Raw genomic sequence first — 27,804 nt, 5'->3', positions numbered from 1 at the left:
CAACAATTGAGGACCAGGAAGGCGTTCCCGTCGTAGGAGTTCACACGGGGCGGTGGACTGCTAAAAGCGCAGCAATGCTTTCACGGCCTTCCGATATGATTATGAATCCTGTCGACGTTATCTGGTGCACAATGTTACAAGGCCCTAACGCAGCATCTACACGGTGTAGCGCTACACCCGCTTCACCTGTTTACCTCCACTGTGCCTTGTGGACATTGTCGACCAAAAACAAAGTAGAATACCTCGGACAGTATGGTAAGCACTCGTCTTCGTCGAAAAAAGAAAAGTTAGAAGGTTCTTAACTCGCCAAATGATACAACATAGGAGAACAGCGTGTAATTTAGTCATGTCGTCTTACGCTGCGTGATTAGTTTTAAAAATATATATATCGGTCTTAGTACACGATGCACTTGTCACAATGACTCGGAGGATATGTCGTTTTACATCGTAGCTGTATACCTCTACCGTCCAAGAAAATTTTCTTGTCGTTGTCAGAAAAAAAACTCCCCATACGTGGGCCAATCCCGAATATAGTGCAATGCAGGGCCGACCCGCGGCGGAGGTGAAGCAGGCGTTAAGCATTCCCCATACGTGAGCCGATCTCGAAGACAGTGCAATGCCGGGCCGACCCGCAGTGGAGGTGAAGCAGGCGTTAAGCACTTCCCATACGTGGGCCGATCCCGAATATAGTGCAATGCAGGGCCGACCCGCAGCGGAAGTGAAGCAGGCGTTAAGCACTGCCCATACGTGAGCCGATCTCGAAGATAAGGCAATACCGGCCCGACCCGATGCGGAGGTGAAGCAGGCGTTAAGCACTCCTCACGCGTGGGCCGATTCCGAAGATAGGGCAATACCGGCCCGACTCGATGCGGAGGTGAAGCAGGCGTTAAGCACTCCTCATACGTGGGCCGCTCCCGAATATAGTGCAACGCAGGGCCAACCCGCGGCGGAGGTGACGTTCGCCACTAAGGGGCCCACATGCGCAGCTTCGCTGGTCATCCTTCTTCACAGAATGGAAGGGCACTGAGGTTTTCTTTATCCGCTAACACAACCAGCACCAGGCCGCAATCCCAACTGCGGCGGCCTTGTTCCGCTGGGCGTAATACACAGGGAAATATGAGGCCCTGCACTTCGATGTCGGTGTACGGTAAGTAACCCTTGGGTGATCAAAAATAACCCGCAGCCCCGCACCACGTCATCTCTCGTAGCCACGGTTTTGCTTTAGAACGTTACGCGACGGCAAGTGAATCGTTATATAGTCTGCTAAGGTTGCACTAATCTGGAGTGTTGCAACTCTCTGGTTATGCATCGCACCATTTCGTTAACCCAGTCTTCAAGCGCGCTTTCAATGGGTCTCCTGGGCTGTCCCTGTGCGCCCAAAGAAGGTGCCCACCGCTCTCTACGGTTAACGCCTTGAGCTTCATAGTTATCTGACACGGTGCTAGCCGCATGCATGCACACTTAGATAATTTTATGGCAAATAAGAAAATAATTGAAAAAGGTTCACCGTTAATAGTTTCAGCTACCCCTCCCTCATGCCGCTTTCTTTAACTAAATGTGTCCTCTGAGTGGTCCCAAAGCATTCGTGCTACTTTGGTTGCATTACAAAAAGCGATGGCCACGAAGTTCCTACGGCGCTAAATATCGCAGATAATATAGCAAATTGCTGTGACGTCCCGTGCACGCGCTTCTTCTTTCTTTCTTTTAATCATTTGTGTAAGCGTCTGCCACGTCTGCCACGTTCCATTACCTCTTTTTGTTTTTAAGGCATATCTTTTTTTTGTGTACCTAGCTTAGCAAAACCGCGCCGCACTTACTCGCGGGTAGTAAAACCGCGTCCAAAAGAAATTACCAGCCGTACACCTCCATAACCAAGAAAATATTGCCCGCAGGTCCCATTAGCCCTGAGTCATTACCAGCCGGGTTTGTGATTAGGAGTGCGCCTGCCGCACAGAGTTCTCTGTGGACCCTTCTCATGGATGTTTCTCCTTTCTTGAACGCGAGTCGAATCACCGTAACGTATGACTTCTTTATTATTAATCTGGTGCTTAAGCAAAAGCTGCACATGAGGCGCGCCCTGACAAGCGAGCCTGCGCTCGGGGATGCGCTGACGTAACTCGGGGCCGCTTGGCTGACAACATGCAAATTTGTAGTTTCGGTCCCGGTGCCAACGTTATTGAGCAACCCAATATCGCCTATAATGTTTCATGCACGAATTGAAATGAGCAGCTTTCGCGGGTGCTGGCGATAATGTACCTCGAAGCGCTTGGCCACAAAGGTAAACGCAGAACAACGTCCATCACAGATCAAGTGTACTGTTGCGAACACTCGTTTCTCGATTGGAACGAGAACGTTACCACCTCCAGAGTGAGTAAAACATGTCCGATTTCGCGTGATCTTTACGCTTCCGATTGCCCCTAAAGTCATTAGACCTCGTGGAAGGTTCGTACCTGTATCATTCAATTTGAATCTCGCGGTAAACATCACAAGCACTAAAGTATAGCTTGTAGCGATTTCTAAAAGCAGAGAACACATCGTAGACACAGAGCTTCTCGTCTCTTAGCATCGACGATTTATTGCGATGCGTGCTATACACTGCTGGACTTCCTTAGCCGAGTTTGGTGATTCGAGTGCGCTTATATTTCACCTTTGTGTAGCAGTAAATTGTTTAACTGGACTGAACTGTCACCGCACATATGCAGGTGGAAAACAGAAGACACTCGTGCGGAAATGATATCAAAGCATAGGGTTTAAGATTAGAGTAACAAGTGGCATCCGAATTGATTTGGACTACACGGAGTTCTTTAACGTGTGCCTATAGTTAAATAAACTGGCGTTTTTATTGTTTTTTTTTTTTCATTCACAATCTATCGGAGTACGGCCGTCGAGAATCGAACCTGCAAAGTCGTTCTCAGCAGGATTACGCACTGAGTGACACCATAGCGGATAACGCAGAAGGTGGACACGCACCATCGTCGAGGCACTGCCTCAGAGCCGCTTCGGCTGGCTGGTAGCGGCAGCGGCCGTGGAACGTCTCCCACGAAGTCTCCCACTCGGAGCCGTATGCCTGCGCAACCACGCGAGCGCGCCAACAACGTGAGGTGAAGGCTATGCAGAACAACATGCTACGCGATTCGTAGAGAACGGCATGGTCATGCCCCGAGGTCATGCCCCGAGGCATGACCTTTTCTCTTTTTCGAACTGATGCCGTTAATTGCGATGCACTTCAAGTAGGCAAAGATGGAGCTAGTACACGTGGCTATTTCGAGCGCCTGCGATGTCCCAACGAGCTGTTTGTTTCTTATAGTGTAACTATTCTCTGGGTTCATGAATGTTTGCTCACCGATGGCTTCTCCCATCAAAGTTTACTTATGCATTCCATACAAAATCAATAGATGTTTGTCTCTGAAACCTATTTACTATGGAAAGCTTAGGAAGTATGTAATTTTTAATGCGTGAACATTAGAACTGTCAAAGTGGAAAAACGCGCATGTGTGTGAAGTGTGGAAGGCCGGTTAGTTGCACTATATATATATATATATATATATATATATATATATATATATATATATATATATATATATATATATATTCTCTGATCTAGTGCTTTCTCTCTGTTGTTTGTTTACATACATTTTAGTTTTACAACATTGATAATAATAACACTAATGGACTCATTACCATACATCTTTCATCAACGACTAACGTATCTCGATTTTCAGCTGGGAATTAGTTCTGATTGACTGATTGATTGATTGACTATTACCGCCAACAATATTAACATGAGAGAGAAATGTAAAGTTATAGAAGAGAAGAAGACGCGAGTACGTAACAGACCAAACAAAATGTACTTTTCTGTCTATAGAGTATATATATATAAGTGTTTGTGTGTGAGTTTAATACAGCTCAAACATACGTCTATAAACATTAAAATTTGTGTAAATGAAGTTTATAGACAACGCTGGCCGTGGGAACAGTCACGTACTCGAACAAAAAGCGATGACCATTTGCAGATGCTATTAAAAGTACGAGATAAGCAATACGCGCAAGATTGCACAGTTATTTCGTTTCACGCGCTTAAAAATAAAAAAGAAGGCAAGCGAACACGGTGCCGGAAAACACGGCGTAGCGCCCACCCGTAGGCACATCCTCTGGCACTCGATGGTGGCGGCCCTGAGGCAGCACTGCAACTTGGCTCCGTCAGCCGGCAGCAGCTGCGAAGACGGCCCGCTGCGCCATCCCAGCAGACACTGCCACAGGCGCTCCTGCACCAAAACCGGGCATCAGTTCCGCGCTCGCAACATCTCCGAGTAACACAGACGTTTTGAAAGAGCTCGTGCTAGGCCTAAGTCATGCGCGGTACTTGCGGCACAGCGTGCATTGTTTCCAAGTGATAGGCATACCGTATGGCGCATTCCACTGTTTCCTACTGCGCTGCGACAGGGTTTTCACCGATGCGCAAGTCTCTCGCGATTGGAGCCAGAAAAAAGCTGGCCGCGCCGAACGTTCATCTGGGCCCAGAGAAACCAGAGGAACCACGTGACCGTAATTCGGTCTGATCTCGGTCGCACTTCCAGCTCGAAGGTAAAAAAGAGTGCCTCCGAGTGCACCGAGCTGGAACGCGGCGCTCTGAATGAACTAAGCGAGTGTGTTCCGAGCGCTCGACGTTTGCCATCCGAATGTAAACCACACCGCGAGAGCACTCTAAAGCGCTCTAAAGCGCCCGGCAAGATACACCACTTGTGAGCGAGATCAAAGGTAAAACAGTGGATCGCAAAACCTCGCGGCATTATCAGAACAATGGTAGCTGGCGCCTGATAGGCCGGCGGTATATAGTGGTGGTATTAACTGTAATGTTACTAAAGGCTGGCTTGGTCGGCAATATCTCCGTCTGAGCGTCTCTGTCCGTATCATAAATGTGCGTCAAAACTAGTCCACCGATTCAGTCTTTCGCAGAAATGTTAGTCGAATGCGTGGCACCTCCTTTCTCACTATCCGCGGTCCTTCTGAAAAAAATAAACGAAGTGTTCTGCACATTCGCGAGGAAACCCTCTTCGTCCCGTGCTGCCCAGAAGCCCCGTGCTTTCAGAACACAAGCGCATCCAAGACCAGACGAAGAGCTTTATATCATCGGCTTCGTTACACTTAGTGCAAGATGATGGTACATGAAGTCTCTCTTTGGGGGCAAGGGTGGCACACGGGCTAGCGTCTGGACAACCCTTGTATGTTTTAGTGCCCAAACAAGAGAACAGTGCTGATGATGAGGGTGAGGATGATGATTTCTATTGTCATCTTCTTGGAAACACTGCGGCGACCAATAATCACCTAGCCTGATTCAACTGATCTGGTATTATATAAATGCACAACACTCCAGCATTTTGCGCATCGTCTCCTTTATATTTCCTCTTTTCAATAAAATCTGTATCTATGTATTGCACATGATATAGGCACCTTTGCATAAACAACTCCGGACCTATCAATCCCTTCCCTGTTTTGTTCCTCCACCAATAATCCTGACGTATCTTGCTGGCCTTTATGCTCAATTAATGTTTCCATCCGCTTTAAATCCCAGCGCTTCTGAAAGGTTCACATTAGTGAGTGTTTTCCAAACTTTTCCTGCAGCCGACACATACCTCATCCTCTTCTGAATATTTGCACCGGCTTGTTTTTGTACTCGCCCCTGCCGGGCACACATGGCACCCAGCGCGGTCATAAGCTGTCGACAAGCGTACTTTATACGCAATCTCTGATGCCACGTGACAAGTGTGCGTGACATAGGTGAATAGTAACGTTGTCATATTTGCCAGCGTTTAGTTCCCAGCTCTGTGGTGAGGACAGTAGCTCACCAGAAGCTTGATGTGGCCGAGTTGGTGTAACATGAAGAAAAACAGCGCTACAAAGACGCGGACTAAAAGAAGAGCATGTACGACGGACAGGCGCTAAGTTCCAGCTAAATTTTATTTGAAGAAACAGAGTTTATATATATGGAAACACGAATAGGTGCCACCGTGACATCAATACCTCTCTATATCACATCAGAAAAGCCATCCATTCTTCAGCAAGTGCATCTGACGGGCAGGTAATTGTTTCCAAGTGATAGGTACCTTATGACACATTCGACTGCTTCCTACCGCTGGTGGTGGCAGGAAGAGGAGGAGGAGCCATGTGATCACGCCAAACCGTGCGCTTCAATAGCCTTGGTAAATCATTCCACCACTCAAATAAAGGAGACGCAACTGTTCTTGGTTTTATGCGTGAAACACAAACGTATTCAATGTGCCTATAAGAAATTACAGCAGCAGCAGCAGCCGCCGCCACCGCAGGCGCACTCTAAACCTGCTGCAGCGTGAAACCCTACCTGTGAACCCATTTTGCACCTGTACCGCACAAGCCGACGTCAACAAATCTCAACGAGGAAAAAGCAAGGAGAGGAAAGGCAGAGAAAACCCTCTGTCTCATTCTCTGCCGCCCCCGACTTAGTTTACCTTCTCTCGGCATCACTCGTTAATCATCACATTTTAATAGATCACAGGTCACGTGTTCTACGCACTGGATGACCTGCTCAGCTCCGTTTCTTCTTTCCTATCAGAAAGCTCAAATGAAGAGCATTAAAGGCACGCTGGTAATAAGGGCCACACGTACGGACACTTCACATTGGCGTCACCGCAGTACAGTTGTGTAATGCGGTAAATTATACAGAATGATATCCGGCGAAGGAAAGTGAGAATTTGCGCAGGTATTAAGCGCAAACAATGCGTTATAATTTAGTATGCTGTGATCCCCCCGCTGCCCCTTGTGTGCCCTGAACATCCTGCGCCACCCGCTTTACTCGTGTAATCTCAGATGCTCTCCAAAGGCTCTTCGTCTGCCGGTATTACATTTAATTTCGCAAACTAAATCAGCTCACCGCAATACAGATGTGTATTGCGGTGAGCTGATTTAGTTTGCGAAATTAAATGTAATACCGGCAGACGAAGAGCCGCAATACAGATGTGTATTGCGGTGAAGCTTACTAAAGCACGTTTGTCGTTATGGGACGCATGCGGGACTCTTGCCGCACCAACCGCCATGAAGACCAAGCTTGCGTCTTCCTGCGAAGTTTTTAATTATCTTCTGAACTAGCAATGGACGCCACAGCGAGTTTGGGACGCGTCGTCACTCACGTGCAGACCTGGCGCGGCGCATCCCCCGGCTAGGAGGGCATCCACCGCATCTTCCTCAGAAGTCAGGTCACCGAGTGCCGCCTCTTTCGGACGCAGCACTCGCAGGCAGGCGTCGCGACATTGTCCGTTGGGAGCTTGTGAGCAGCAGTGAAGCTCTGCGCACGCGCGCAACAAAAACGTTACCGTTATCACGCACTTGGTGTCCATGCCGAGAGCCGGAATTGTTCCGCCGTTCACGTTCTTCAATGAACCGGCTACACGTGGGTAACATTGTTCAGGAAGATTTCTTTAAAAAGAAAATTATTAAACACAATAAAACACTCTGAGGTTTAACACCTGATAGGGTGTTGGAAATGGCGCCGGGTATAGGGTAAGACACCGGCTCAATTTTAAGCACTTGTAAGTCTACGCAAATGAGAATTTTATCAAATATTTTATATTCATAAAGAAAAGAAGCACATTATTGTGATATCAAAGCCTGCTATCTAACGCAAACAAAAATATTCTGATTCTTATTTGGTTTACAGATAGAATTCCGATTTTTCAAACACACCAGGGCCACTCGACAGCGATCCACACGCAGTTCAGAAGGTGCAACAGAACTTCCTTCGTCAACCTACAACTCAATAAAGGATGCCCTTCTTAGGGATGACTGACCTGTCCGAACGCCTTTGACTGCGTAACGCTGCTCCCGCGCCTGAAAAAGATGATTGCATCTTCCCTACCTCCTCTCTCTCTCATCTATATATTACGCTGTTCTCATCCTTTCTCCGCCATACGTTAGCAATAGGACGCCCCTTCCGGTTGATGAGAGCTAGGCTAACGGCTCCCTCAATACGCAGAGGAGGACAACAGCGACAGATGGAACGGGCCCTCGCGGAAGTCCACGGACGTGTCTATAATAGACCCTCCGCAGCGAGTGGCGCTTACTGTTCGGCTGCTTGGTCGACGTGGCGTTCCGAAGGCAGCGCACCACTTGGGGCTCGGCGCACGGCTGACCCTCTTCCTGCCGGTGCTGCTGCAGCCTCCTCAGCTCCCTGTTGCCGTTGTCGTTCTCGCGCTTCAGCTGCTGCTCTTCGCTCTGCGCTCTGTTGCACGCGCGGCGACGGCAGGCCGCCGTGCCGGCCAGCGAGCAGCAGCTCTCGAGACCGCGCCGACCTGGACGCTCCAGGGCGCCCAACCCTGCGCCACGCAGCTCTTTATGCACATACATTTTTTTCGTTTCATTCGTACTGAAGTATATTTCATTTTGTAGTGTAGATTCCGGCAAAAGCGCAAGCTCTGATCTCGCGATACAGTGGCAGCCCAGAAGCGCTTCTTCTTCACTATACTTTTGTTTACCCTAAGGGTGCTCCTGGGCATTCCATATTATGGGGCTCGGGGGTACAGATCGTTAAAACAAAAGAACTGAAGTGCAAAAAATTTACGCATAAGTACGAGAAAAGTTACAGGAAAACGGAGATATAAACGCGCCTATACAATGGCATAGAAGATGCTGACAAACGGAGAAAGCTGAACGCTTACATTAAATCGAATGCACGCATCAATCAAGCAGGTACAGCACAACGCATATGCGAACATCCAAAGTACTTAAATTCACCACTAATCTTGCGTACACGTTTGACACGAATATATATCGTATTTTAAGGCGCCCGTGTCTACACATAGGCATGTACGCCTGGGCGTCAAGTGGTACAGCCTACGTGCGCCTGCTTGACTCCGTGGCAATAAATTGAAATAATTCCAGATTACAAGGTAGTGTTAGAAGAAACTTTTGCTCTAGACAGTACACAGGCATGACCACTGTGTATATTTCCCACGCAACACATGGAGTAGCATGCCACGCAGGCCATTGGCCAAGCAAGCATCTCCAGCTTTTCATTAGATCTCTTTGCGTCTTCATACAAGCGCCGCCATATTGTCTAGCACCATTCGCCGTTAGTTTCCATGTTTTGTATGAGAGCGATGTTTCAGCGGCTGGATAGCGGACAGCACGCCAGAGTGGGCGAAGTAGGCTAAGAATGCCAATCGCGTTTACAATTAAAGTATGGCGCTCTGGGTATGCCAGCTTGTACGGTTGCATGCAAGTGACAATTGACAACCAAGACATTCTCATTTTCTCTGTTTCCTCGCTACCAATCGATCTTGCAGTACAGTCTTTTTACTTGTCCGACCATGCATGTGAATACTGTGAGCAAGCTTTAATACACTCGAGCTGACGTGTAAAATTGAGCGGAAACAACGCAAAAGCAGGACGTGAGAAAACTAAAGACAACAGTGCTGTTGTCTAACCTTTTCTTACGTCCTGCTTTTGCGCTGTTTCCGCTCAAGTCATGGACCAACCCGCCCAAACGCGTACGCTTCAGCAGAGCACAGTTAGTGGGCCGCTCACTCACTCACTCACTCACTCACTCACTCACTCGCTCACTCACTCACTCACTCACTCACTCACTCACTCACTCACTCACTCACTCACTCACTCACTCACTCACTCACTCACTCACTCACTCACTCACGAGTATACCACATCGTAAAAATGGCGCATTCATTAAAAGCACTCACCGCTACGGCCCTCAAGGCAGACCTGCAGGTCAAGCTCGTCACTTCGTCGGCACCACGGTTCCAGGTCGTCGGCTGAGCGTGCCTGCGTGCAACCAACGCGGAGAAGTTTACGAAGTTCTCGGAAGAGTGTTACATATATTTATATATATATATATGCTGTCCCGTTCTGTAGAGCTTTTGACAAAAAGGTTAAAGAACGAAGTAAACTTAATTGTGATCAAGATTAAAATGTAAAGATGAAATACTGACGTTCCCCGCGATCACGTCTGGCCTCGGTGGGTCTATGGAAAGAAAATAAAACGACCATTCGCCTAATTGCAAAGGCGACGAGAAACTAAACATATGCGATCAAAAGAGTTACCCTACGAGCTGTGCTTCTCACATAACCAAACAACAGTTTATGTCGCCTGTGGCCTGGCCATCCTCCTCACTTTTGAGTTACTCGCCCGGCGGGCTCTCACACTTTGTGCTCATGTCGAGTTGTACGTCTATAAAATATCTAATGTTTATTCGCCAGCCATAGGCGCACAGACTGACAAGTTGCGCTCGTTCATGCGCATAATATTTAAAAGGAACAAACGGCTGCATTTCCTGTGGTTGTACGCTGCAACAATTATGGTGCCCGAATTCACAAAATTATTCTTTTGTAAGTGATGTCTGTTATTGACCCGTGACTTTCCCTAATTATACCACCAGGATTGACTGTAATATTCTCTTACAAACAATTGTATATAACGTAAGAGCTTTTAGTGACTACGGGTTCTTTTCATTTTTTGTTCTTCGTGCTTTTGGTCACTGCCTCAATCGGACTCGCATGAAACTACGCCTCCGGTATCGGCGAAATCGCCCACTCGCATGGACGGATGATAGTAAATGTTAAAAAAAAAGTTGGAGAGAAGAAAGAAGGGGGCAGGGGCAGTTCTGCCTGAAGTGCGAGGCATTTTGGAAGCGATAGCAACTGGTATTTAGCGTAGCGCGGAAGCTTCACAGGCGGTGTTCTAAGACTGCGCGGGAGTGGCATGTTCGCGGCGACAGGGCAAGCGAGGCAGCTTCTGGTGCACGGCACACACAGCACCCTGGCACCCGATAGGCCCCTCACGACTCCGGTAGCATGAGGAGTACCGCGACTGGCATCGTAGGCGTCTCACCGCAGTCACCTCAGTGGTGCACGAGATGAGACAGAAGGAAAACCGCCGGTGTTTGCAGCTTGGAGTCCGTGTCGTTCAGAAACGCACCACGGTGCCGTATGCACACAGCTGCACGACAGGAGCGCTATAATGATTGCGCACGGAACGCTCATTCCAGTCCAGCGGCGGGAAACCAGAACGCAGCCCTGGCTCCATTGTGGAGCCGATTGAGCGGAGCGTGTGGCTGCGTCCACACGGCTTCGTCGTCTTAGAGCGCCCGTTCCTGCATTCGTAGGCGCCCGTTCCAGCATTCCGCGCCGGCGTACTCCCTCGGTGTAACCGAGCGAAGTAGCTCAGCGAAGGATGAAAGAGCGAACGCAGAGCGTAGCGAGGGATGAAGTGGCGGCGATAGCGAAGAGAGCGCAAGGAGAAAAGCGGAAGAGGAGGGTGCAGCGGAACCATGAGGCGCAACGCGGAGGAGGAGCAGGAGGGTATGGCGAAAGCGTGAGAGGGAAAGCGTAGTGCCGCACAAAACGGGCTCTGGGGCGACAACCCCTACGAAATGGCACCAGAGTAGCGCGCCGTCGTCTGTTCAACGATGGCATGCGGCGAGCGCGTCTACCGATACCATATATCGATGCAAAGCGTTGCTTGAGCGGAGGTCTGTCTGCGGCGGCTGCTGTGAAGCGCCCTCGCGTCACCTACGCGCTGGCTCTCGCGATCTCCCGATTAGCGAGGCAGTCGCGCCACACTTCGTTCCGTTCGCAATGTGCCAGATTGCCCGCACCAGCCAATATATCACGGAATGAAAACACGCATAGAGCTGCGCTCAAACTTCGCATTAGGGCATATCGCAATCGTCGGTGAACTTTTTTGCAGACAAACGCACTGCGCACATTTCTCGCGTCTCTAAAGACCATCTGAGTGGCGCTTGCAGTGTCGACACCGGGACGCACTGTGGCGATGCAGACGGTGCGAACGCGCCTCGAGTGTCTGCATGGTACTGCGATAAAAGAATCCTTGCAAACAGCAGCCGAGCCCGCGTGGTTGCTTGGTGGATACGGTGTTCGGCTGCTAAGCACGAGGTCGCGGGATCTAATCCCGGCCATGGCTGCCGCATTTCGATGGGGAGCTAAATGCGAAAGCACCCGTATGCTTAGATTTACGTGCGCATTAAAGAGCTCCAGGCGATCCAAAGTATTTCAGAGTCCCCCCTCTCACCCCCCCCCCCCCACTTCAGACCTGCCTTATGATCACATCGTGGTCTTCGCACGTACAAACCCATAATTCTTCTTTAAAGTGTAGCCCATGAATGTTTTTTATCGCCCCGTCGACGACACTCAAGTAACACCGTGTGGTGCCGACCACATTTCTTTTTTTTCGGGGGGGGGGGGGGGGGTTCTGATCTTCAGATGGAAAAGTAACGAATGGATCTGTTAGATATGGGAACTGCTACAACAGCAACACTATAATGATCAGTTCCTGCTCATAGCATCATAAAGACTAAGTCAGCAAGCTCCACATTCTGTATGGAGCGCAGGTCTCCCTCCTACCTGCAGGCATGCCCGGCGGCATCCCTCCAGTCGGGCTCGCTGGCAGCAAGATCTTCCGTACCAGCGCTCGGCAAGCTCCAGCTCTGCGGCAAGCGTCGAGAAAGGCATAGAGTAACTGAAACACACACACACACACACACAAAGAAACGCACGCACGCACCACAAAATGGTAGTTACTCAAGTTTTTTGTCGACGACGAAGAAACACACACACACACACACACACACACACACACACACACACACACACACACACACACACACACACACACACACACACACACACACACACACACACACACACACACACACACACACACACACACACACACACACACACACACACACACACACACACACACACACACACACACACACACACACACACACACACACACACACACACACACACACACACACACACACACACACACACACACACACACACACACACACACACACACACACACACACACACACACACACACACACACACACACACACACACACACACACACACACACACACACACACACACACACACACACACACACACACACACACACACACACACACACACACACACACACACACACACACACACACACACACACACACACACACAAAGTCAAGTGCTGCTGTGAGGCTAGTGTCACCTACCACGAAATCTTAACGCAAAATTCGTGCAAAAACAAGGGACATTATTCATATCATCATGCACGTTACATATAGTGGACAGCGGACATCCCGTCGACTAGGTTGCCAACAAGAAGCGGTCAGTATATCGTCATGTTGCGGTGACGGTGAAGAACAACGTGGGGCCAGAACTCTGAGTGAAGAATTTAATTCCTTATTGGGCGAGCTTGAACCACACTCAAAACATAACGATAACTGTGTAGGCATCGGTCGTCAAAATCTGTTCTGCGACTCAATCACGTCGTGTATTTCTGACTCAATCACGTCGTGATGCATGACTCATCGTAAATTCCAGCGTAATCGCTGGCGTTTGCGTGCATTTCGGAACATGTACCACTATTCGCTTCGCGCGCGTAATTTGATTAGAAAATAAGTTTTCGCTGTAGAATCTTTGACAGCAGTCGAGAAAGTGCCAACACATGAGTGAGCGAACGTATTCATTAAAAACGAAATGACATTCGACAAAAACAACTTTTCATGACCTGAGGGCCTAGGAATTAAATGAACTTATAAAGATCGTTGTTCCTTATAAAACTTAAAAGGCTCGTGTAGACGGGCTTGTTGTTGGGTGAATGCCACGTTGCTCCGAGCTTTAACTTTGTAACACTGATCATGGATGTGTGGAAAAACGGTCACCGGAAAAAAAAAAATTCGAATGCATGTTTTTTTTGTACGTGTTCATATCTTTTAGGTCTGTCCTCGCTGTTGAAGTGAGAAGCAGCCTCCATCGCTAAAAGATCATCCACTTTCTCTATGCCGGCGCACGCTATATATGTAGTCTGAGTAGTATAAAACGCTTTCTAATGCATTGATTTGCCTCATTATTTTGCGCCGTTTCTTATTTGCCGCCAGCGATCAACTTGCACTCCTTCCTGCTTCTCCAGTGAAATCGATGCATTAACAGGAGACAGAAGTCGTATTTTTGGGAACGATGAACGTCTCAGTGACAAAAGGAAATGAATGCTCAACGTTAAACATCATCAAAAAGCAAACGGGCGCAGAGTTTCCACGGCTAGGACTCGGCGTGCATGGAGCGTGTACGGATGGTTGAATGACACGAAGCGTCGGCCTCGCTTTACGCTGCGTTCTTTTAAGCTAAGACAGACGAAAGCGTCATTTTCTTGTTTTTGTTTCTTTTTGTCTCTCACTGCGGAAGCAAAAGAGCATCGGAAGCGACGAAAGTAATAACTGCACGTTATCGTTCTCGGATTGCTTGCTCATAAGCCCTTCCGTAGTCCCTCCCCATTGACTGCTCTTGCTAAGCTCCTTTGCGTCTAGGGCTACATTCATGCCGCTCACCGTTCGCCCGAGCGATCGTAACACGGTCTCGGCGCGCTCAACGGCTCTCATTCCCGAGCAATCGCGGCGCGTTTTCCGCGCCACTGCCGTTGCACTCGACAGGCTTATAAAAAGACTGTCACGAGGAGCGCTCGCTATACGACGCGGGGGCCGTGCAACGATCGCTCGATCGAGGATGATCGAGATGAATATGAGAAGCGCGCAGGAGCGAAGCCGCGGGCCCGTTATAGAGCCGAGAGCGCGTGCGGGAGAAAGTGCAGATGCATATAAATTGCCCTTGCCCGCACACCCGCTCGCACGCCACACGCAAGAACGCGCGCATGCAGACGCACGCACGCGCAGACAGGGGACACTCGGGAATCGTCGGTATTACTTTCGCTGTTCCCCGCAAATGCTCTTGCCCTACTTTCGAATTTGTTAAAGCCCCCGTAATCGACGCGGTATACAGGCTCATCAGAAACGCTATTGAACTAGATCTTGCGAAGGCTCGGAGTATATACTTGCTTTTTTCTCTCTCTCTCTCTCTCTCTCGGAAAAAAGGTATTCGGGGTAAACCGTTAACACGATAGGCTGAGGTTTCAGAATAAAGAATTTGTCGGTGTCGACATTGTAAGAAGCAAACGCAGGTGCGCCTCCGCCTCGGGAGAGAAAGAACGACAAAATGCAGAGTCCATCGCTTCGGCACTCTATGCATGCGTCGACTGCACGTGGGACCGGTGTCGGTTTTCTCGTTTGCGTCACGGGCTTGAAAAAACAGACACCATTTGGCCGTATGTCCTGCCCGATTGGGTGAACGGACCAATTCTCGTAGCTGATCGCTTTGCAACTCTGACGGGAGACCGAAGTTTGGTTGCTCCATATCATATTTATACCGGGTGTCTCGGCAAACATTTTCAACATCTTTAGAGATGGCCTGTGGCAGATAGCGGGATTCTATTTCATGATATGGTCTACTCGAAGAGGCACGCATTACCTGCACAAAAAATTGAAATGCATAATCGATTATTTAACAAGAAATCACTAATTAAGTTGTTAACTATCTATCTACCTGTGGCCTACATTGCAATTTACAAATCCTAGCCGTGAAGCTCGCGAGGCGGATCTACTTGGAATGAACTCTTAGGATGACACCAGTTCTCGGATATTAATTCCCCAACATTACGGAGAAATGCATTGGCGTTCCAGTTACTTTCTTAACATATCGTCATTTCGTGCAATGAAGCACACAAGTAACTGGAACGCCAGTGCATTTCTCTGCAAAGTTCGCGAATTATATCCCGAAACTGGTGCCACCCTAAGAATTCGTTCCAAGTGGATTCGCCTCGCGAACTCCACGGCTAGAATTTGTAAATTGCAATACGGGCCATAAGGTAATTAGTTAATAACTTAACTAATGATTTTTTGTTAATTAGTCGATTATGCGTTTCAATTTTTTGTGCAGGCAATGTCCGCCTCTTCAAGTAGATCAGATCACGAACTAGAATTCTGCCATCTGACCACAGGCAGCCTTTAAAAATTTTTTGAAAGTGTTCGCTGAAACACCCTGTATAATATTTAAACATTCCGTTGGTGATATACCACGATATCCGGAGGGTAAAAGATGGTAACTTCTAAAGATGACGTTGTCAGTTTGTTGGTCTGTTCCAGTGAAGTGTTGTAAATGACGGCTAGTGCGCGCCGGCGAACATGTGTCATGGGTGCACCACTAGTAGACAGTGACTCTTGTGGCACACATTGACCGGTCGCTTGAGAGCGCTGTCGGAGTGCTTCGATGTACGTGCAATACGAAAATGACGCCGAATTAGCGCTTTTGCTTCTTGGTCAACACCGTGGAGAGTGCTTACTGCCACGATAAAGCTTAGGCGCTTTGTTAACCGACCTTTGACACTTCGCAGAAGGTCTCCACAACGACTAATTGAATGTGCTATTAGTGTCGCTTGAGCTTACGCTACAACATTTTTTTTCATAACCTCATAGGGACACTTTACATATATAGCTCGTGAAGACCATTGCTGTACTCTCAGGGCGTGAAGATTCCGAACTGAACCGCCGCGTGTTACTTCGGATCCGTTGTAAAATTCAGCGTGGTTATACTCCTCACGTGAACGTGACCCATCGTGATTTTCGTAAAAGCGACACCAGCCGCCCCACTGTGTAACGATTATTCTTTTTTTTTATTTTTCATTACTTTTTTACCTCCATCATTAACTCGCAAAGCTGCACAGCCGCGATCTCTGGAATCGGCCATTCGACGGGAAGCATGATCGCAAATGTATGGAATCGAAGGAGAATAATCCTTACAAGATACAGGCTTCATGGAGCGCATTCTCAGTGAAAATCCTATCAGGGACACTTCCGCCCATGCGTGACGTTATGGGCAGCGCGGCGCCTAGCTCTTTGAAGAAACGGAATCCTGTCGATGGCTTATCCACTCAACGCGCACAGAAAGAAGTATGCCGTAAAATAATTAATCGAACATACACAATCCCAAAGAGGCAGCTGTGGCCGAACTTGCGAACCCGTTGGTACTACGTAAGAACGCTTTCTCAATGAATTGTCAGTGAGGAATCGTTGTAATAGCGATACCTGACGAACGGTCCTTCCGAACTAAATGTTCTGCAAATTCGACTTTTGATCGGCGAAGAGCAAGCCTTTTCGATTGATTGATTGATTGATTGATTGATTGATTGATTGATTGATTGATTGATTGATTGATTGATTGATTGATTGATTGATTGATTGATCGATCGATCGATCGATCACTTAGCAGCACCTACAAAAACGACTACCAAAGCAAAAGATATTCAATCAAGTTAAACATGTAAACAAAATTTTTGGAACAGCCAATAGCTGACTTTAAACTGAGTTCACGTGCTTCGTACGACGAGCAAACGACGTAAAGTCGAAAGCCTGGTGGTGACACTCCCTTGAAGTTTCGCTACACCAGCCCAACGACTCGTGAGACAAGGAACAGCGCCTGACGTATACTAGACGCCTCATTAAGGCAAAGTAACTACGACGTCGTTGGTGAAAGTAAATGAAGACACGGCTGGCGGGTTTTCGCAGAGGTTCTCAACACGCGCAAAAGTGAGCCTAAAACGCGAAAATTTTATGATAAACGCAAAGTACAGACCAACGAGGTAATCTGCACCGCAGGCTCGGTTGGGCTCTTCTTGATTGGAAGTGCGGCCTTTATTTTCTTGGCGAATATTATATTTCCGGAGCAAGCGCGGAGGCGTTCCGGAATATTAATTCAGATATTAAGCTTAATTTTTTTGAAGGAAAGAGAGAGCGAAGAAAAGAAAAAGACCTAAAGGTAAACCGGATGAACGTCGCATTTCCTACCCCCCCCCCCCCCCCCCCTGTTTGGAGAGGTGGGGCGGCGGTGGAGGCTGTGGAGTTCAAAAAGGAAGAGAGGAACGGTAAAATTTGCCTGTGATAATAGAGGCGAATATGAAACTGGTAGGTTAGGTTACTGCTTTCGTGTCTAAGCCATAGTTTACGAGAAGTTAGCCACAAGTAATACGCGCAGCTTGCAAATGAGATGCCTTAGCTGGGCAATAGCTTACAAGCAGTTTCAGCTCGAGAGGCTCCTGCATGCTAAGGTGCACGCCACATTGGCTAGGCGTGTGCGCGTGTCTGTACACCAGGGCCTGTACAGCACACTGGTGCGTCGTCGACCGCGACAGGCGGGCCGCCATTTTTAAATTGTTTCGTCTCGGCGCACGCGCTCGCCCCGTTTACCGGACGCTTCTTCGTTCGCGTGTGCGCGCGCGCACGTGAAGCGTTCGGCGTAAGAGGCGCAGGAGAGGCGGCCGCGCTGACTCCGCAACCGGCTGCAGGCTATTCTCGGCGCAACCGTGGCGGCCGCGGCCCGGAGGAGCCCTCATCGCGACAGGCAGAGCGGAAACGAGGCAGCCGAGCATGCGGAGGCGCAGGAGCGGCCGATTAAAGCGAGGAGGAGAATCGCTGGATGCTTACGCGCACCTAAGCGGGGGAACCCGGCTCCTGGGCTGCTGCTGCCGCCGCCGCCACGGGAGACGGGCCACCCTTTTGTGAGCCCATTCTGTGCGGCTTAACACAGAACGCGTCTGCAGTTCCTCTGACGTGCGTCAATGCGAATTCAATAGCTCGCGAACGCTCGGCTGTACAGAGTGAAAGAGAGAGAGTGCGTGTCGTGACTGACTACTCAGTGCGCGAGAAACCGCGTCCGGCGCACTGCTTTAAGAAAGGAGTGGGCGCTTGCAACTCCTTTTATGGAAGTAAGGGCTTGTTAGATGTTTAACTCCATTATCGAGCAGTCTCGCGCACCTCACGACAGAGCGAAGGTGCTCCGTGGGAGAAAGAAAGAGAAAATTCGACAGCGGAGCTAAATTTGGGGAGACACAATTACTCCGAGCACGAACCAGCATTGCTCCCTTCTGGCTCCCCAGAAGCGCAATCTCCCAACGGGACTCACGTGTCCTTATACCTCAGTTTATCTGTTAGTTTTGCCCGTTGGACTCGTTGGACCCACGCAAGGCTCTGTCTCACCTATGGGGAACTCTCCAAGGGCTTCGCTCCTCTCCTCAGCAGCGCCACCCCTTTAAGGCACTGGATCTCCATCAAGGCTGCCGAGAAGTGGATGTTGGGAAAGAGTTTTGTGAGGCAATTGCAGGTGACAGAGAACTACTAAAGGATCTTGAATTGTTTCGGCAATGGACGAACTTATCTCCACGGAAGAATTGAGGCTGCTCTAGCACCTTGCAGGCGTTCCCCTTCACCTTGACCCGACAAAATCACGTACGCTGCTATCCGTCAACTTGACCGTGAAACGCGAGAGATCCTGCTGCGTCATCTCAACGTATCATGGAATGACGGAGTTGTTCCTTCTGAACGGAAGCGTAGCCGTCTTGTTCCAATCTTAAAGCATGGAAAGTCTCACCTTGAAGTGACATCATATCGATCTATTGCTCTCACCAGTTGTGTTGGCAAGTTGATGGAAATGATGATCCTCATGCGCCTCGAGTGGTTTCTTGAACATTACAATGTTTATCCAGACGCGATGACAGGTTTTCGACGTGTCCGTTCGTCGGTCGACAACGTCATTGACCTTGTGTCTTCGTTTCAACAGCAGAAATCATCCAAACGTCCCTCTGTAGCGCTATTTTAAATGTTAGGGGCGCTTACAATAATATTTTTCACGACGCAATTCTTGACGCGCTTGTGGCTGCTGCAATAGGCGGCCGCACTTTTCGATGGGTTCGGAGCTACCTTACTGAAAGGAGCTTCTTTGTAGTCATCTAGGGTGGTCAAATTTCCGACCACTGCACCAGCCGTAGAGTTCCACAAGGTGGCGTTATGAGCCCTGTTTTCTTCAAGCTGGCTTTGATTGGGCTGAAAGAATTCCTGCCACAGTCGGTCAGTCTGTCAATTTACGCAGATAACATCTGCATCTGGGCGTCAGGAGTAACTCGGCAGCAGGTTCGCGCAAAATCACAAAAGGCTGCAACGATGACGTCTACTTATCTTCAGAGACAAGGCCTCAGAATTTCAACAGACAAGTGCGCATTAGTCGCTTTTTCACGAAAATCGATGACTGGATACTCGGTGTCTCCCCTATTAATGGCCAGCCTATCTTGTACAAGAGAACCCATCGATTTTTAGGGACGATTGGCTCCTGGATCCTCCATGTATCCTACCCAAGGAAAGATACTTATCTCAATCAGTCACCTTTTCAAAGCCATTGCTGGAAAAGCATGCATGGGAACCATCGGTGCGTTCTATGCTTGAACTGTACAAGGTGCTCTTCGTGGCCTTCTTGCATTAGAGCATTCCGGTGTTGTCAAGCACCCGGAAAAAAAATCTCAGAGTGCTTGAGAGCATGCAAGCTCAAGCGCTTGCACAGCACAGCACAGCCGCAACAATTGCCATCGTCAAGGAACATCCCGTCAGCACATATATCGTCATAGAAACCCTTAGAAATCACCTTCGTCGCCTTTCCCGACTCCAGTCTGAACGCCTTGCTTCTCTCTCGGAAAGCAGGCCAGATGCAACCTTTTCGGGCATTGTGGCCTCGTACCGATCCTCTCTTCCATCCGATTGCACGCCTGCAGCAAGATCACCTTGTCATTTGTGGTGTCTCCGGCAGCCACAAGTGAGGCTTTCCGTCCCAGCGGTTGGAAATAAGTCCGACTTGCCAACTATAGTGCCCTGAATCAAGCCGCTCTACATCTACTGCATGATTCGTACTCCAATCGAATTCATGTTTATACGGATGGCTCTTCGACTCTGACCAGCTCTACTGGTGCGGTAGTCATTCCCCCCGTAAGTGTCAATCTACAATAAGTTCAAGATCAGCCACGTCACAACATCGACAGGATCAGAACTTTCCGCCCTCCGTAGCGCAGTGCCATACGTGCAGCGACAATCACCAAATCAGTGGGCTATATTCTGTGATTCAAAGGCAGCCCTGCAATCAGTCTTATAATTTCTGCACCACAGCCCACATGCACATTTGGTAGCAGAGATACGATTACGCTACCGTCAAGCGGTGGACGGAGGCCACGACATTGTATTTCAGTGGATACCCGGGCACTGTAACATTGCTGGCAGTGAAAGTGCCGACAAAGCTGCTTGCGAGGCACATGATGTATGTGAAAGCACCTCGATACCATTGTTGAGAAAGGATGCAGCGCGGCACCTCAACGGTCTTGCCCATATTATTACTGTAAGAAAATGGAACACGCCGGAGTTCACCAACCGGCGCCTATATGCCATGGACCCGCATATGACATTGCAACTTTTACCTAGTTCTAACCGACGGGAAGAAACGCTACTGTGCCGCTTGCGAGTAGGTGTTTCTTTCACAAACGCCTACTCATTCCTTACTGGAATGGCGGACAGTCCCAATGGCTGCAGATGTGGTGTCGAAGAAACGACAAACATATCCTATGTGACTGCATGCCCTCCACACGAAGACCAGAGGAGCGCCCTTCCTACAGCTTTTCAGCACTTAGACCACAGTTCTTTCACAGACAAATGCTTTCTTTTTTTATCATCGCACACATCTAGTTCTTCGCCCAATACTTGGAGTAGCTTATGCCGGCCCATCAGCCACGCGAACAACTCCAGCTTTGTAATAAAGTCAGCATTCATCGTCAACACGCGCAAACAGCCCTCAGCACACGTGTACAGAGCGCAGGTGCAGTACGCTAGGAACTGTGTTTGCGCCGTCTGTTAGTATTAGGCCGCTGGTTCGAGACAACTTGCTTTGAGCATGTTTTGCCAGATGAGCTGACTGTTGCTGTTCGTGCTACTAGCTATGCATTTTGCTCCTACTGCTCTCTTTCTTTCTTTTTCTTTTTGTTATTAACGATAACATCCTACGCTAGGAAAGTGTCGACGGTTGCCGAAATGCAGGCTGATGACGTGCCTTATCACCTCGCGTGACTTATCGCTTCTATGCAACGGCTGTCTTCGCTGCAGAAAGAGCAACACGGCTCGAGGCCAACTAATAAAGCACCCGCGGCTGAAAGAGAAGACAAAAAAAAATGTCTCAACCTAGCGACTTCTACTAGGCCGTGCAAATCACGCCACAGTGCTCTAAGCAAGTGTGCTGGGAACCTTTACATTGTAGTCGGGAGCAAAAGTATAAAGACCACGGCATTAGAAACAACAAAAAAGAATTCTAGCGCATCAATGAAAAGTGGAATGTCTCCCTGCATTATATTGGTCAAGCAGCCGCACGTATAGGCTGTACAACTTGATTTTATATAGTTTACATGCCTAGGCTATGCGAAGAAAGGAAAAAAATTCGCGGCATCTTTGGTCTCCGGAAATTTTGATTGTGATTGCACATTCCTGTCTTAGGGACGACAGCCACTTACCACTGAAGCCACTATCATGCTTCTTCAACGTTACCTAACATTTTGGTAGATATGACGCGTTATAAGTAGGAACCTATTGATCAGTCTATATGCAAGCATTCGCATCGTAGCTGAGCTGTATGCTTGAACTCTGAACAAATGTGCCTTTCGAGAGTGAACTACGCTGGGCCCGGACCTCTGGAGCCGGATCCCGGAGACTGGCTACCGGCCTGAATTATCGATTAAGTACGTGAACGTGACGATTGGAAATCGAATCCTCGACGCGAGACCGCAAGAAGGGTATTGCATCGACCGTTGTCCACACAGGTTCGCTGAACCCCACGGCAGCCGAGAAAAAAGAAATTTGTTCGCCGCCTAGATGCTTGCTATATACAAGTTAAACTGGGTTTGTCAAAGAAATGACTGCGTAGCGCACGTTTCAACCCAGCATGAAACTCTTAGGTAAAGCGGTGAATACTCATTTTCTTTCCTTTGCCGTTCTAACCCCGACTTTATCGGGTACGATATTCGAAAACAAAGACGTGGCCTCAGAGGTCGTGCTCGCGGTGCACTATGTGCCCAAAATTTTGGAGTCTATGTAAGGAGAGCGTCCCTGCTTTCAACACAGTCGATAGATCACTATAGGCATCCCGCGCACTGTCACTGAAACCGCGCTGTATCTCAATTCACTTGACGAGTCCTTTATTACTGTTTGTCGACGAATGCCTCCTGCAAAGAAAGTCATTTGTCCAGTAACATAAGAAAATAGCGAAGAGAGCGGAAAAAGGGATGATTTCAGCGTTGAAGCATCCTTAGTCATAAAGCTTCGTAATAAAATATTGCGTGCAGTCGAGAATATTTGTAAAAAATCGGGACAGCACTTTGCAGTAGCAAAAGAAAGAAAGATGTGTCACATAGAAAACCCAAGCAAGCGGCAATTTCTTTTTTTTTTTCTTGTTTTTTTTTTCGTTGCAAAGTCAGCTCACTACGGTGAGCTCGAAGACAGTAAGCTATATTCTAAGGACCGAGCAGTGGAGCTACGACACCACCGCGCCCATATAGAAGAGAGATGATCACGCTCAAGTCCCCGTCTCGACAGACCGACTGCACCGACATACTCCGTATGTCGTATACAGGAAGCCAAACTCGCAAAGTTGGGTCAAGTGCTGCCTGGAATAGTCGGCGAGCACTGTGCCTGCTTCGCATCATTCGCCGACGTTCCATCGCCGCAGCCGCAAATACCCATCGCGCATAGACGACCGGCGTCGTAAACACTTCCACCGCAAACAGGAAACGGTTCGACCTTTCTCTCCCTCGCTTGTTGCGTTCTCCTTTCACTCTCACGAGAGTATCGTGAGTGCGTATATGCGCCTGTTTATTCCCGTCGATTTGGATTCTGTCGCGGAGAATGCAGGATGCGAATTCCGCTCCGAAGAGTGTTTTTATTACTTTTTATTCGGTCACGTCTTAGTGGCAAGAGAAGTGGCGTGGGCGGATACGTATTTATTCCGTTGCTTCATTTCACGCGCAGATCGCTTTCCGTAAAACTGGTAACACGTTGCTGAAGGATCGCGGCCATGTTGTTTTCAACGAGCGTACGCCGTTTCTCATCTGTGTTCGTTTGCGTGCAACCACGACAACAAGAAAGAAAGAAAGAAAGAAAGAAAGAAAGAAAGAAAGAAAGAAAGAAAGAAAGAAAGAAAGAAAGAAAGAAAGAAAGAAAGAAGCATGCTCCATTCGCGTAACTACAAGCCCTGTAGAGCCAGCGTTCACTTCTCTGAGACGCGTGGCAGTCTTCGCAGTACACCATGTAGATGGTCTTGGTTAAAGTAAAATTTCTATTAGAAAAATTATGTATAGAAAAATACGATTCCAGTGAATAAATGATTGACATCTGCGCATTGCACGTTTACCAAAGACAGACTCAATTATAATGTGCCTTTCCGTCGCAATGGCCTGCAAAGAATACGAAAACCTGTCGAGGTTCTTATACTAGCCTTCACTGAGTAGGAACGAGAGAGAAAGCCTTGGTTTCACCTCCCAGGAGATCGACGCACGGACGACGCCGAGCCACGGTCACATTTTATATTGGTTCTTATTGCCTCCTCTCTCTCTCCCCCTCTCCTCCCTCTTTCAAGACGGAAACGGCTCACATTTCTCACTGCGCTGTCCACCCGAAGTGCGTCACGCGCCGTTGCCCCGAACAATGGCTCGCCCAAATTTGATTTCACTGCGCTTTACTGCGCATTAAAACACGTACGCACGCCGAACCAGCGCGTGGCGTGTTGTTGAGCGGGTGCCGGAGCAAGATAGGTGAGAAGCGCCAGCTGGTCCCCTGCAGCCGTGGGGCAGGACGCAGCAGCGGCAATTTTAGGCAACGCGTTAAGGGCGATGACTGGGGCCCTGCTTTCTGAAGGAAGTATTTTGGCTCTTCACGAAAGGGCCTTCAAGTTTGCGCCTCTCGGCGGACTAATGCACAGGCTGAAGGGGGGCGGGAGGGGGGGGGGGGGCAGGAGAAGAGGCGCTCCGGAGCGTGAAATATTGTGCGCGAAAGACGCTGTTCAGGTTGCGGCTGCAGTCTGCTTGTGTGGGTCTGCGTGCGCGTGTGTGTGCGTACGTACGTACGTGCGAAGCGTTTAAAGCAAGCTAACCATACGCCCTAACCATTAGGATATAAACACTTGGACCGTTGAAATAAACTTTACCAACGTCGAGCTTGTGGCGAGCTCGGTTTGCTGCGTGTGCACTCCATCTGCAGACGCTACTGCAACCTTCCGCCTTAAACGCAAGTTCTGCGGCGTCTAACGGGTGCATTGCGCTTCCTTTAACTTCGTTCATGGTCCCCTGTAAACTGTGGGCCCGTTCTTTTCTTTGTGTTAAGACTGAACTTTGTAAACACAGATACCTTAAAGGACCGATCTGAAAAAAAAAAAAAGAAAGACAGCCGATTTTGGCGTGCAATAAGCTGCCGTGGTGCATTTTATTTTAGCCTTTTATCGCACTGAAGACATAGGGACAGCGGGACAGACATACGCAGTCAGCGTGTCATCTGCGCGCTAAAAGGTTAAAGTGGAATACCAGCATGCCCAAACTAACAGCCTGTTACTTGTACTCAACGTCTTGACGTTTGTTATAGACGGTGTCGAAACGTGTGAGGACGCTTATCTGCTGGAACGTTAGTAGAGTGACCGACGGCAGCAAATGTCCGCAAGATATTTCAGCACCTACATATGCCGGAGGGAATCTGTCAGTTACGACGCTCGAGCCGATGGTTGATGGTCAAACGTTTCTGTATGGGATTACACCCCGTAACTGCTGCAGTGACTCAGCGTCGGATAATGATTTTGACAACTTTCAGTCTTGCACCATTAGCCGATGAGAAAAATTCGCCTATAGCGAGACAACGCACCGAGGCAGGGAAGACAACGGACAAGCGCTTCTTTGTCTTTATTGCTTGTGTGCGTTGTCTTTTTGTTGCGGCCACTTTCCTCGTCAGCAATATATGCTTGACCAACTAGCCGAACAATGAACTCTTCCTGCACCATTAGGCCTTGAGAATCATTTCAGGTTTGGCTAGTGGGTGTAAGACCGTGTTCAGAGGTAGTACAGAACAAACAAGGGACTGCTGTTCTTCATCCCCCATGGCGACTAGCAATTCCAGAGATAGTCACTTCAATTCCTGGAGTAGGTCGCAAATGTGACGTGCGATAAAGCAATTAACTTTATCACATCTTTACACTAAGTACGTGGATCGCATTCACGTGTATGCCGATGGATCATGCTGGAAACAAAGCTCTACATCTGCGTTTTACATACCTGCATAGCAAGAGAAAAGAGCTTATAACCTTTGCCAATTTACAACGTCCACAACAACAGAACTTTACGCAGTAGTTTCTGCTTTAGGTTACATATGTCTGCCGTCAGAACCACTTCGGTGGGTAATTCTGAGCGACTCACAAGCTTCATTGCTGTGCTAAAATTAAACCAGCTCAAGAAAAACAAACGTCACATTGACATACAAAATGCAGAAGACATCCGCCATAGCGAGATATCTACAAGACGACATAATTTTCCAGTGGATTCCAAGTCACTGTGAAAGCATAGGAAATGTAACAGCTGATCACATGGCACGTGCAGCACGTCAAGAGCATAAATTATCACTACTTCCTCTAGCGGCGAGTGGTGCGCGATCTCTATTGAACAAACTATGCGGTAGATTGTCCAAGGAAACTTGGTTTATAAATGATGCGCAGAACTCTCAATTATATAATATAGATCCTGGAATAGAATTCAATATTCCGTTTAAAATTAGTCACTCTATTGAAAGAACAGTTTATAGGCTTCGACTAGGCATTGCCTATACTAAAAGCTTCCAGTATAAGATAAGAAAAACTAACAGTGCTACATGCTCATGTGAAGAGGCTGAAGAAGACATAGAACACCTTCGTCTCCACTGTAAAAATCATGATGCTCCCCGCAAGGACCTTTCGAAAATAGTACATGGCTTAGATAGACGGCACGAGGACGCGGGATCGAATCCCGGCCACGGCGGCTGCATTTCGATAGGGGCGAAATGCGAAAACACCCGTGTACTTAGATTTAGGTGCACGTTAAAGAACCTCAGGTGGTCTAAATTTCCGGAGTCCCCCGCGTGCCTCATAATCAGATCATGGTTTTGGCACGTAAAACCCCATAATTTAATTTTTTATATAGACGGCCACTATCCTTAGGAAAAATTTTAGGTCCATGGCCAACAGAAAAACTTGAAACCATCGCTGCGTTGTTGCACTAACTCACTCACTCGCTCGCTCACTCACTCACTCACTCACTCACTCACTCACTCACTCACTCACTCACTCACTCACTCACTCACTCACTCACTCACTCACTCACTCACTCACTCACTCACTCACTCACTCACTCACTCACTCACTCAAAAGGTGCCCTAAAATAAGGGCTTGAACTAGAATTGGCGGCGCCTCCGCGACCGCCCTTCGTGCATTTGGTAGCGGTCCTGTTTTCTCAATGTCAATCGCTATATCGGTCGAACATCACCGGCGCACGGGTGAACGAGACACAGAGCTCGAGAACGATTCGCCCTAACAGCGAACACACCCACAGCTTGCTCCTCCGATGTCTTGCGCAAGCTCGTTCATCCGTACAAAGAAAGCTATAGGAAGTGCCTCAATGTCTTGCATCGAGCGAGAGACAATCTTGGCGGCCGCTTGCATTAAGAACTTTACCGGTGGATAGGGCTTACACTTACGTTTAACGAGCTTCGCTCGAGTGAGAGTACGTCGCCGCACTGTAAGCTGTTGGCTGGCAAACAAACAAACAAACAAAGCTCGCGCAAATGTCACTCCTCTGTCAAACAACCACTCCGTGTGCGGGAAGTTACTGTCACTTGCTCGAAACGTTTCTTTTCTTTTATTCGAACTGTTTGCCCTGCAGCATATAAGGAAATCTAAATGAAAGCGCGCGGGGCATTCCTCCTGCAGGAATTGGAGCCGCGGCTTACAGTACATATTGTCCATGGGGGTACACTCTAAAACAATATA

At 48.5% G+C, this 27,804-nt stretch overlaps 1 protein-coding gene across 1 annotated transcript in view; it reads right to left on the bottom strand.

Annotated features, from left to right (window-relative positions):
- Reck (Reversion-inducing-cysteine-rich protein with kazal motifs) overlaps window positions 1-27,804 on the bottom strand; it is a 48,820-nt gene that overhangs the window by 20,070 nt on the left and 946 nt on the right. The window contains exons 2-7 of the mRNA XM_075680394.1: window positions 12,406-12,488; window positions 9,726-9,807; window positions 8,094-8,345; window positions 7,164-7,318; window positions 4,137-4,265; window positions 2,971-3,067 (exon numbers count right to left, since the gene is read on the bottom strand). Of these exons, the coding sequence (XP_075536509.1) occupies window positions 2,971-3,067; window positions 4,137-4,265; window positions 7,164-7,318; window positions 8,094-8,345; window positions 9,726-9,807; window positions 12,406-12,488 (798 nt within the window). The remainder of the gene's footprint in view (window positions 1-2,970; window positions 3,068-4,136; window positions 4,266-7,163; window positions 7,319-8,093; window positions 8,346-9,725; window positions 9,808-12,405; window positions 12,489-27,804) is intronic.

Source organism: Dermacentor variabilis, chromosome 2, assembly GCF_050947875.1.
Source record: "Dermacentor variabilis isolate Ectoservices chromosome 2, ASM5094787v1, whole genome shotgun sequence".
Classification (NCBI taxonomy): Eukaryota; Metazoa; Arthropoda; class Arachnida; order Ixodida; family Ixodidae; genus Dermacentor; species Dermacentor variabilis.
This window is presented reverse-complemented; position numbering and strand designations above follow the sequence as displayed.